This window comes from Onychostoma macrolepis, chromosome 08 (genome assembly GCF_012432095.1).
Source record: "Onychostoma macrolepis isolate SWU-2019 chromosome 08, ASM1243209v1, whole genome shotgun sequence".
Lineage (NCBI taxonomy): Eukaryota > Metazoa > Chordata > Actinopteri > Cypriniformes > Cyprinidae > Onychostoma > Onychostoma macrolepis.
The window spans coordinates 8,861,363-8,874,099 of record NC_081162.1 but is presented as its reverse complement, the minus strand read 5'-3'; the positions used below and the strand labels follow the sequence as shown (position 1 = coordinate 8,874,099).

The 12,737-nt window shown below is 36.0% G+C and overlaps 1 protein-coding gene across 9 annotated transcripts in view; it reads left to right on the top strand.

Moving 5' to 3' along the window:
* LOC131545309 (membrane-associated guanylate kinase, WW and PDZ domain-containing protein 1) overlaps positions 1 to 12,737 on the top strand; it is a 74,065-nt gene that overhangs the window by 56,313 nt on the left and 5,015 nt on the right. For 2 of the 9 annotated variants that reach the window (XM_058784005.1, XM_058783997.1), the window contains 4 exons: positions 7,881 to 8,081; positions 8,619 to 8,686; positions 8,797 to 8,943; positions 10,083 to 10,233. In XM_058784005.1, the coding sequence (XP_058639988.1) occupies positions 7,881 to 8,081; positions 8,619 to 8,686; positions 8,797 to 8,943; positions 10,083 to 10,233 (567 nt within the window). Of the gene's footprint in view, positions 1 to 7,880; positions 8,082 to 8,618; positions 8,687 to 8,793; positions 8,944 to 10,082; positions 10,234 to 11,483; positions 11,588 to 12,737 lie in introns of all 9 variants that reach the window. The other 7 variants (XM_058783999.1, XM_058783996.1, XM_058784002.1 and 4 more) reach the window with 6 other exon arrangements.

The window sequence follows — 12,737 nt, the reverse complement described above, 5'->3', positions numbered from 1 at the left end:
ATGGGAAAGTATGTGCATTTTGTTTTACACAGAAGAAAAAAAGTCATGAAGGTTTGAAATGACATAAGGATAGGGTAAGGATCAGGATAAATACTAACATATTTTTCAATTTAATTTTTTAATTAAAATTCTTTAAATATCCATATTATTACATGAACTATTCTCACGGTGCACCAGTGCTGTCGTATGCACTGCGCTGATACAGCATTAATTTCAATCACTCAAATGCTTTTTTATTGGCATGACCAGCATGCATCAGCAGTGCCAAAGTCAGATTACACACATACGTGCATGTAGGTCTCTCTCTCTCTCGCTGTGTTTCCCCGATCAGCACACCCCCCGCTCTGCAGTGGTCTATGGATTAAATCGTTCGTCTCGTTCGCTCTCTTATCGCCCCTCCTCTTATCTCCATCTCTCTGTCTTTATTCCCTCCTTTTCTCTGCTTGTCCACCCCTCCCTCCCTCCCTCCCTCTCTCCCTCCCTCTCATTCACCGACTCCAGATGCCAAAAGAAAATGAACCCGTTACAGTAAGCGACTCGCTCACACGGCGAGACAGAGGCTCCTTCTGTTTTGTTTTCATTTGCTTGTTTGTTTGTTTATGCCCTCCATTCGTTTTCTCATTATGACCCTTCTGCGTGATCGCTCTCACATGTGTTGGGATTTAAGCGGAGTGTGATCCGGGATCGGGACCCTGCCTCCACACACACACACACACACACACACACTAATACAAACACACACATCAAGCCATGCTGGAGAGACTGCAGTCTGCCTTGAAAAGTGTGAAGGACTCTAAACGTAAATATGTATTTATTTTTCTTGATTTCATCCCTTATTTCTTAAACTGATAACCAGCTTGCTGTCATATTTCTGTTAGGAGAATCTTAGTAGTGATACAGATGGCAGAGATATGTAGTGCTTTACAGTATATGATTATTGTGCGATTTAATAGGCTCTATGGCCTGTTCATATTGGCCTGTCATGACATGATATCTGCAGTGTGTTTATGTATGTTTGGGTATAGATATGTGTTCATATGTTAAGGAATAATTTATACAGTTTATTAGGGGATAGAAAGATCTTTCGCTCAGTATAAAAACAAGTAAAGTTATTGGAAAGACCCCCACCATAACAGAAAAACAAAGTTGTGTGTGTGTGTATTTTGTGTATGTAAAAATCTGATGTTTATGTATAGAAACTAATTACACAACAGCAATATATTGGTTTGATATAGTTGCTTTGTGGCGTTGGCTTTTGCTGTCAGAAATCTGTTCTTAAGGCCCAAAGTGTGACTGAAACAGACAGCAGTAGACCACAAAATACACACTTATGCACATATTATTGTGACAGTGGAAAAGCCCACTGCGTTTTCTACTCTCTGCTTCATGTATAGCAGTACTGCATTGTAGCTAAATCAATAGCACATCTGCAGAACATCTTCTTTTCATTAACTAGCAAGATAAGTGAGATCCTTGTCTCATTCATGCCCGTTCTTATTCATACATCTGCTTCAGCTGTGACGAAGTAATATGTTTTAGACAATCATTGCAGTAACTGAATTCTGAGGCTTGTAATCTTTAATTATGTTTTGCAATTATTGCCTCATAAGCATTTGATGAGTAATGTATTTCTTCGACAGACTGCTTTTTTCCAATCGGTTACAGTTCCAAGTTAGCTGACTCTGTCAGAAATGTTTTGTGTGTGTTTCTTACAAGCCATGCACATGTTCCTCATGTCACGAGTGATTAGATTTTTAGTGCTTTAGTGGTTGTTAAATGTGTATTGAGTATCTTATTTCACTGAAATACATCAAATTATGTAGGTAATATGAATTGCAAACAACATTTTATGTTGACTAAAGTGGCAGTTATGCCAACATGAACCTGTAGTTATCTACAATAGCATTGTTAGTCAGTTATTAACAGTTATCAGTATTTCTACAGCCTTAGCTTATACATATATAGTGTTAAATCCAGTCTGTTGGTGGTACTGGGAAAAATTGCTGCTGCAATGCAACATGGGTTCATAATGAGCATCAGACACACTCTGTATGTCTTTCTCTTGTCCCTCTCAGTCTCTTGTATTTTAGTATGCAGCGCTGGTCTTCTGAAGTGAACGGTGTTACAGTGCCAGCCAGTGCATTTCAGCAGCTGTGGAGCACTTTTATTATTGAGATGAAGATGTACAAAGACTGCTACTATATTAGAAACTTTTATCAGTGTCACTTAAAGGCCGCCCTGTTTGTATCACTGCACTCGTCTGTGTTTCAGTAGTGATTATTTTTCAGCGACACTTTCTGCAGGGCATATAGTTAGACAGTAGGTGGCGACAAGTGACTGTTTACGAGTGAATGAGTCACTTAATCATTCAACTGATTTGTTTGAAAACACTGGTTGATTCAGGAACTAAATAAGTAACTGCTTTATGAGTCATTGAATCATTCACTTGATCATTCAAAAAGACTAGTTCGCTCCAGAAACGCTACTGCTGTGTCTTGCTCGGCAACTCAAGAGTTCATTTACTTTTGAATTGGTTTGGAACTGTTTTGGTTGGCAGAGCAATAAATGACAAAGTAACTGCTAATATTGCATCTACATTGTGTTTAAAACATTGTGTCTACACTTTTTTTGTATTTTTGTGTATTTTTTGAAAATTGGTCTGAATATCAGCAAAGCTGTGATTACCTTATGTCTAGTGCCTACAGCCAAATCAATCATTTGATTGACAGAAATCTGTATTGAGCTGAAAGATCCATCAATATTTTTGCTCCATTTTCCTGGAACAATCTCAATTGTGCATATGTAGGCTATATCTGCTAAAAGTGAATTTTATCAGTGGTTTGGAGTGTTTTAACATAAAGATGGCCTAACATGCACGGACTAAAAGTCAGGTCTCTTATGTGAATAAGAAGTATCTTGTGCTGTTCACATGGTTCAGCTTAACTCCATAACTTGCATGCCTGTATGAAGGTGGTCCAATGTTTTCCAGGATATCAAGACTAATTGTATGTGCCTGTGTCTTAAATTGTGGCCCATTTGTCGGCATTAGCGTGGGAAAGCATATGCCGACAATACTTCAAACCTAATCTATGAGGATATATGATGTTTTGCTTTATTTGTGTGCAAAAAAATTGGTTTACATTGTTTTTATCAAAGCAGATCTAAACAGAGCATCATTCTTAAAGGGATCTCAAAATGAAAATTCTGTCACCATCATATATTTTCAAACCTGTGTGAGTTTCTTTCTTCTGTTGAGCACAAGAGATGATATTTTGAAGAATGTTGGTAACCAAATAGTTGTCTGTAGCCACTGACTTCCATGAAAATGCAAATACTATGGTTAATGGTTCTTGTCTGATAAAGAATCACATGGCTGGAAATATTACTTTTGGTGAGAACATTCTAATACTTCCTACTGGAGCTATAGAGTGTCTCATTTTGCTTCATTTTTGATAACCAATATTCTTCAAAATATCTTATGTGTGTTTAAATGAAGAAAGAAAATCATGCAGGTTTGGAACAACTTGAGGGTGAGTAAATGCAGAATACAAAATATAGTTTAATGTCTGGTGCATTTTCCCATTTCACTCGCCATTGGCATTAGCAACTCTGACTGTAATGCAAGTGTGTTTATAGCCGAATGATTTTGTGCTCTGCATGCAGGTTGGGTTTTCTGGGTCTGATGGCCTATATAATGACTGACTCAATAGAACAGCTGCTTCAACTGAAAGAGTAGCAAAGGATGGGGGATGGAGTGATTGAAAAGAGAGGTAATGTAAAGAAATGAGAGGAAAAAGACAGGTGACGAGATGAAAGGAAGGAATGTGAAGGGCACAAGTATGGGCAAAAAGAAGGAGAGGAAATATAAAAGTTTTAAGAGGTTAAAGGTTGTTAATAATTGATGTACATTGTCTTAGCAACAGTGATTCAGAACAAATGTAAATGCAGTCTGCTCTTTATACACACTCACACACACACACACACATACGTCAGATGTCTCATTCAGCACTCAAGTGTTTCCGGAGGCTGAATCTGTATGACTCACACTGGATGCGGCATTGTGTGAAAACTAATGATTTTCAGTGACAGCCGTGATTACGACTGTCCTCCACTCATTTTGTAACTCCACTCATCTGCTTTTCTCAGCTTCACACCTTCTCATATTGAAAGGACTTTTATTCTTTGTTATTTATTAATTTAGTGATTTGTCACATAACAGATCCAACTATAAACATTCTTCTGACTGGTCAGACCAGTTCAGATTTTTATCTTCTCTATCACAAAAATATATACATTTTGAAATATATTTTTATATGTTGCATAAAGTATATTTAATAAGAAGTTTATTAAAACTTAGGTAATTTATAATTAAAATTATAATTATTATAATTTTCAACCCAATGAACTGAAAATTCTGAGACTAATCATTCTTTGACCATAAAATAACAGTTCATGATCTAAACAGATTTGTAAGAATAATTATTTAATAAAAAATAACATGAGTACATCAAGTTAATTATAAAATTTTCAATCATAGGGTGCCTTTTTCTTCCTGAACACATATATTGAATATTCTTAAAAGTATGCAAAATTACGATGGGAAATATACACACACACACAAATAATCATCATCATCATCATCATCATCATCATAATGTATTTGTGAAAAAGATAGTGTATTTAAAATTTGGGGTGGTAAGATTTTTTAAATATAAAAAAAAAAGGTTCTCTTATGTTCACCAAGACTGCATTTATTTGATAAAAAAAATACAGTAAAAACCGTAATATCGTGAAATATTATTACAATTTAAAATAACTATAAGTAATTAATTGTATTTTAAAATAACAATTAATAAATACATTTTCTATTTTAACACATTTTAAAATGTTGTTTATTTCTGTGATGACAAAGCTGAATTTTACTCCAGTCTTCTGATCAATTTAATGTCTTGATGAATAAAACTAATGTTTTCTTATGAAAAATCATCTGACCCCAAAATTTCAAACAGTAGTGTACATATACAGTATTTGAAAATGAAAAAAAAAAAAATATATATATATATATATATATCTGAAAACTGTTTCATTGCCAGTTAGAAGTATTTTGGGCTTGTACATTTTCTTAGTTTAATGTAGCACACACATGTTGTAAAAGATGATTTATATACCTATGTTTACACCTTAAACGGGGTGTAATTCATTACAACACATGGAATTGGGTGCTAACCAAGTTTTGTAATTTATTATAACTGTGGTTATATTCAAACATCTGACTGTAAGCTTTAATATAAATGCATTATATATAGGCTCTACGTAAAAAGCTACTGCATCCTTCTGATCCAGAATGACTTGTTATTATTAGAGGAACAGTCCCTGCAGAGGAATCAGGAGTAAGTGCTTCACTCACGGGCCCATTATGGGACTTGAGCCTTTGGGTTTACCAGCCTGGACATTTAACCTCTAAAATGCCTCCCCATCCCCAAAAAGCCAGATCAAAATGACCTATATATGATCACCCATATCATTAATGTATAAATGCACAAAGAGGATGGAAAAAAATAGTCATGTAAGATTAAATTACAACCGCATTTAGTGCATGAAATCTTGAGTAACATTATAATGTGTAGAACGTGGACACTTAACATCCAGACTGTTAATCAGGCAACATTAAAAGTCAAATGGTACTTGGATAGTCATTAACATTATGGTCTCAGTCAAATCGTGTTTTGAGTAAGAGCAGGATCTGTAAGGCATAACACCTCCCAGGCAGATCTTACACTGGCATCAGCCCAGCCGAGTAATTGAATGTCATGTTAAACCAAGACGCTAATGCTGGTTCTTACAGAATGATATCCCCTCAGGCCGGGAGTATGGAGGCAAATCAAAAGGTTTAGCATGAATTTTTCCCTTTGAGCTAAATCGAGTCAGCACTGAACATCAATGAAGATTTCTGTTTCTCCACACGCTGCTTACAGAGGTTCATCCACCAGAAAAGAAAGAGAGATGTATGTGGGCATGTGAACATTTGTGTCTCCAACAGAGTGTGCGTGAGTTTGTTTCTAAGTAGGTCGGCACAGGACAAGTTCCTGTTCTCGTTAATGGCGCACACTAATGGAGACAGGCAGATTGACTTCAGGGACAAAAACGTGGACTCACAAGGTCATTTCCCTAGTGTCTCCACGTGACTTTTGGATTATTATTGTTCTATGTGTTCACTGAACATTACCCCTTACTAACTGATTAAAGAAACTTCAAGTTTAAACTCAACAGCTGGTTCAGTTTTAATGGAGACCACATTTTGCAAACTACATTGGTAACAAATGTAGATGCATCTGTTCAGATACATACAGTATAGGCTTAGAAGGTTGGAAACACTTTTTAATTGGATGATTCAATACTGTTAAGCATCCCAGGATGCACCTCATTAAGGTTGGTTGGTTAGTTGTTTGAATGTCCAAAGCTAGACAAAAAACAACTACTTAGAGAAAACTCAAACAAAGACAGATAAAGACTGTCTGTTTGTTCCTTTGTTTCTACATACTCCCCATAGGCCTACTGGCGTTTGTGTTGTTTCATTGTTAATTACTTTTATAAAAAGTATTTTTGTTTTGTTTGGATTTTATTTTGTCAGATTTTTTTGTGTAGGATTGGATTGATTTTATTTATTTATTTATTTATTTTTATCCCCAGATTAATTTTTGTTGTTTCATTGTTCAAATTACTAGGTAGAAATATAAAAAAATAAGTTTTTTTTTGGTTTTTGTTTGTGTTGGTTTTCTTTTGTTTTGTTCAGTTAGTTTTTTTTTTGTAAATCAAGGCTCATTTTTCTTGTGTACATCATAATGCATAAAGCATATAAAAAAAACAGTTAATAGTTATCAGTATTGGTCAAATATTTATAGTATTTTTTTTTTCTTCAATATTTGATAGCATGTATTTCACGTGAATTGGAAGCTAGTCAGATTTCTGGGAACCTTAATGAAGACATTTCAAGTAAACGGTTACAACGACATTTTAAAGTCTTTTTTTTCTGCAGAATGTCTCATTTCTCTATTTCAGCTCCAGTTGTTACAGATGTCTGTAATCTCTTATCTGTCTGTAATCCCTGACATCGTATCAGCACCTTTAATGGACTGATGACTGTGATTTTAATGACTGTAAGGATTGGTGTTAAATCTGCATCGATGTTCTGCCTGCGAGCTGCGTCACAGGTTTCTGTAGGTGACATTCAGTGAGAGGATCTGCAGCAGCTACAGAATCTCTGATTCAGCCGTGTATTAATGATAGATGCCTTTAAAAGCCACCCCGGAAAGAGTCTGACATTGAGCGAGAGAGAGAGAGGGAGAGAGTGTCACTTTTTTTCCAGCCACACTGATGAATAATTTCCCTCTATCTTTCTCTCGCAATCTTTCTCTCTCTGTCCCATTTGAATCCCTCCCACTTTACTCTTTCCACCCTCCATCCATCATCTCTCCCGTTCCTCTCCAGAGGGAGAAATCTCCAAAGAGGTTTCTTTATCTGCTTTGCCTTAGATAATCCATCTTTATTCCTAACTGTGTGTGTTTTTGTGCAAGGATTTGGTAACTGTTCGTTGTATGCTTAGGGGTTGTTTATTTAAAGGATTCAATGAGATTTTTTCTACTCTTTCTTTTTTCTTTTAGTCTGTGTCATATATACTCATTGAAAGGACAGTGTATCAGAGATATAATTATTGACTTTCTGATAAAAAACTAAAACTACCAAGCAGTACCCTAACAACGCATAACAACACACTGCCAACCGCTCTTGCATCGCAACATACTGTAGTATTGCTGTGGCAAGTTTTGTACAATCAACACTCAGAATGTTAAACGAATGCCGTTTATCTCTCTGTTGTGCAGCAGCGTCTCTGCTGCCTCACAGGTTTGTGACAGTACGCAGAGGCAGCCCGGCGGCACGCAGCGGTCAGATCAGGCCTGGAGATCGTCTGGAGGCGGTGGACGGGAGATCGGTGGTGAATTTACCTCATAGAGAGCTGGCACAGATCCTGAGGAGAGCTGGAAACACACTCCGCTTGACCATCGTACCTCGCGCCAGTGCTCGTAAGTGGATTATTACATGCACCTGAGCTGATCGTTTTTACTTAAAAAATAAAATATCTATCTATCTATCTATCTATCTATCTATCTATCTATCTATCTATCTATCTATCTATCTATCTATCTATCTATCTATCATAATTCCCATACTTGCATTTGTGTAGTTTCATTGTTTATATAATGACTATTATAATTAATAAATAGTAATAGAAAAAATAAGCTAGTGTTTCCATATTTTTGTTTTGTTTGTCCGATTTAGCCCAGTGTTGAATACAATATCATTTTCCCAACATTCTCCTCTTTTGATGACTAAAGTTATCCATTTTTATGTATTTTTAATGTACATCATAATATTTCACTGGAAGCTTGTAAAGGATTTTAAGATTTTTAATAACAGTCAACATGCTGTTTAGTGGCATTGAATATAAAAATGATACATCAGTATGGGCTGATCCTTTTTAAATATTATTTTACTTGTTTTTAAATGAGCCATAGATAACATTATAGCAAAAACGTATCCTAATATGTTTCTCTCATCAGATTCCTCAGAGCGAGCAGAAAATGACGCTGATTATAAGAACAGGAAAGCTCACAGGTCAAAACCAAAGGTGAGCAATACCTTCACCCTACAGTGACTATACATAAGTTTTGTGGCAAAATAATGGTAAAGAATAACTCTTTTCTTTTCTTTTTTCCCCCACTATGAAACACGAAGCAGGACGCCACGCGGTATTACAGTGTGGAACTGGAGAGGGGGCCCACTGGATTCGGCTTCAGTCTGAGAGGAGGGAGTGAATATAACATGGGCCTCTATGTGCTGGGACTGATGGAGGGAGGACCGGCCTCACGCAGCCACAAAATACAGGTGCGCATGTGTGGCTTCCATCTAGATATACTTTTGGGGTTAATCTTATACAAAAATGCCTGAAATAACACTTTTAGACAAATGTAAAGGGACTAAATAATAAAAATGGAAGGCTTTTGGGTTAGGGTTTGTCTGTAGTAATTATAAGCTGCTTTTCCACTGTCGGGCCGAACGGATCTAAGAACGGTCAGGTACGGTTCCAGTTGTTTTTCCACGTGAGCCTGGTACGGCGCGGCACAATTACAAATCGTTCTCAGCCCGGTTAGACAATGTGTGCGTGACGTCGCCACTCAGGATCTGTCACTTGTCTGTTGCCTGGCTGCTAGTTTCTCAGTAGTTTGCTAAGCGCGCTATTTTGAGCAATGTAAACACAAATTAGTAATAAAATCGAAAGAAATTTCTGATCATCCTCCATAACGCGGTGGTTATTTACACCTCATGTCATATGTAAACAATTGTGTTACCACGGCAACGACTGACGTGTTTGAATTGCATTCCAAAGAGATCCGTTATCAGCCCCGCAGTGGAAAACGAAACCGTATCCGTGCTGACTGGCCCGGATCGGCACGGAACGCAGCGGTTAAGCAAAGAGAACCGTTCGGCCCGATAGTGGAAAAGCGGCTATAGTTAGCTCAAGAACAATAGAAGTCAAGAGGACGTCCTCTTATAGATGTTAGCAGGTGTGTTAGAGGCCACAAAATGTTGCTTTTTTGGGACCTCAAGTGCTATACAGTATAAATATTTCACCAGATTTTTATATTCTCTTCAGAAATAGTGAGTGATTAAAGCCTCACCATCACATCTTTGAGATCTCTAAGCTATATTATCATAAACTACTGTTCAAAAGTTTGGGGTCTATAAGATTTTCCAATGTTTGAAAGAGGTCTCTCATGCTCACCAAGGCTGCATATTTGATTTAAAAAATACAGTAAAACAGTAATGTTGTTATCATTTTCAGCATCATTACTTCAGTGTCACATGATCCTTCAGAAATATCCTTCTGATATGCTGATTTGATGTTTAAGAAACATTTTTATTGATATCAATGCTTTAAACAGTTGTGCTGCTATTGATACAATGTTTTTTCTATGTAAAAATCATGTCAATAATAATTTCTGTGGTAACTGTGTGTGTTGTAGGTGAGTGATCAGTTGGTGGAGATCAATGGAGACAGTACAGCAGGAATGACTCACAGTCAGGCTGTGGAGCAGATCAGGACCGGAGGAAGCAGGATACATCTCGTGTTCAAAAGAGGAAATGGATACGTCCCTGACTACGGTAAGACAACAGGTCAGAGATCAACTGGACATCATATTATCGTACATAATCTAAAACATGAGATGGTCATATCATAATCACATTGCTTTTAGGATCAGTTTGCTATAATGAAAACTATTATGGGTTATCGGATATCAAATAACATAATATGTTTATGAACAAGGCAATAAGCCATGTAAAGTTTTATGTAATATGTGACCATGGACCACAAAACCAGTCATAAGGGTCAATTTTTCGAAATTTGAAAGCTGAATACATAAGCTTTCCATTGATGTATGGTTTGTTAGGATCGGACAATATGGCTGAGATACAACTATTTGAATATCTGTAATCTGAGGGTGCAAAAAAAGCAAAATACTGAGAAAATTGCCTTTAAAGTTGTCCAAATGAAGTTCTTAGCATTGCATATTACTAATCACAAATTAGGTTTTAATATATTTAAGGTAGGAAATTTACAAAATATCTTCATGGAACATGATCTTTACTTAATATCCTAATGATTTTTGGAATAAAAGAAAAATTGATCATTTTGACCCATACAATGTATTTTTGGCTATTGCTACAAATATACCCCAGCGACTTCAGACTGGTTTTGTGGTCCAGGGTCACATATGGTTTAACGACGCGTCGTTATGTGGCTTCTTTATTGCTTTTTCTTTGTAGATGTAGACTTGCGTATAGAATGTGAATGAATTTAATAAATGGTGTGGTGAAAAGTGATTATATATTTATGGCTTCAAATGTGGCTCATCCAGTCAAATTGAGTCAGCTTTTAATGTTTATAATGTTCGTTTTATCTCTGCCACTGTACAGATATTGAATATGTCAGCAGTCTTCGGCTACTTATGAAGATGTATATCTCTTGATCTATTAGCTTACTAACACCTGTTCTCTGCTTTCTTATTTGGACTTTTTCCTTTTTCTATTCTGTTTGATTTCATATTTTTGATACTCCTCATCCGTTTTCATAAACAAACTATTTTATGTTCACTTCTATTAATTTGATTTTGGGTCATCTCGTTTGGTTTGTCCTTACATCCTTATTTTTATCTCATTGTTTTCTTTTGATTTTCATCTTCTTTGATCTGTAATTGTCTTTATTTCCTATGAACCATTTTTTATTCATTTCACTCTCCTCCTAACTTCCATGAGGGAAACTTTTCTACCTCTTCACCTCTCATAACGGTTTATTTTCATTCTTTCGGCCTTCTCTCTTCCTCTTCCTCTTCCTCTTCCTCCTCCTTCTCCTACTCCTCCTTTAGTGGAGCTCTCCAGTCTCTCTCTCTGTATGACCAACTCCAAGCTGGGCGAACCGTGTTTCTATGTGATTGGAAGGACAGAAAATACGCGGTTGGTAGCTGTTCCTGTTAGTTCTTCATTTTACTGTTTCTCTACATCTCTCTCATATTTATCTGTCGTCTAAATGTCTTTGACTGTGCTTGCTGGTCTCCCTGTCGTATGTTGATAATACACCAAGAGTCACTGTGATGTCAACCTGTTTGTGATGCAGTATAACAGGAGAGGTAATGGGTTAAAAACAGCTGGTAATGTTTTTTAGTAATTCCAGATGTTAATAGATCAAAATAATTGCCATGATTTGTTTAGAATAAATGTGTATATACTGTATATGGGATTGTCAATTGATTTAAAAATGTTATCAAATTAATGATATGATTATAAGCCAAGCAAATGAACATAATTAAGAGACATTATGTTATTTTGACAGACAATTAAATCATGCCAAACATGCTTTGCATTTTGAGGGGGCGTCAGGCTTCAGTTGCTGCGATATGAGAGGAGAATTCCTTACAGAACAGAATGATGATAAGGGGGACATCATTAAATGTGTTCATTTCATTATTACATTATCTTATTTCTTTCAAAATGTCCATTCATTTTCAGTGCATTCAGCTCCTTGTTTAATGAGAGAAAACAAAATATGATGCAGAGATGTCCTTTGACACTGCAGCAGCCCTTAGTTGGCCCTCTCATTACCATTTTTAATTGGTGCTTTCTATTTCATACCAGTTATCTTAAATAATATCTTGGTAGTTTATCTTGGTAATTCGGTTCTGCCACAGTGAGACTGCAAATGGCTTTACTATTGTTAATCATCTAATTTGGAACAATTAAAAAAGAGTTAGTTCTTAATTATATTAATCAGTTATATTAGTCATATGACTATTAAATTGTCCTGCTAAAATTCTGACTATTCCAACGGTTTAGGAAGTGTTTAACTATATGAATATCAACAGTGTTAAACATACTTAAAAATATGTTAACTTTGATAGCCCTAATTATTTTATTTGCTTTTACTGTAATTGTAAACAGATTTAAGTTTTGTGTATGTTTTTTTATTGTAGAGTTGCCGTGCTTTATTGAATATAATTAAGTGGTTCATTATTAGCATATCAAACAGACACTTTTGCATTTCAAAGCTTCTTAGCTTTTAGTTTTAATGAGTCAGCCACAGCTTTGAATGTGAAGCACACGGCACATTCAGAATGACCTCAAAG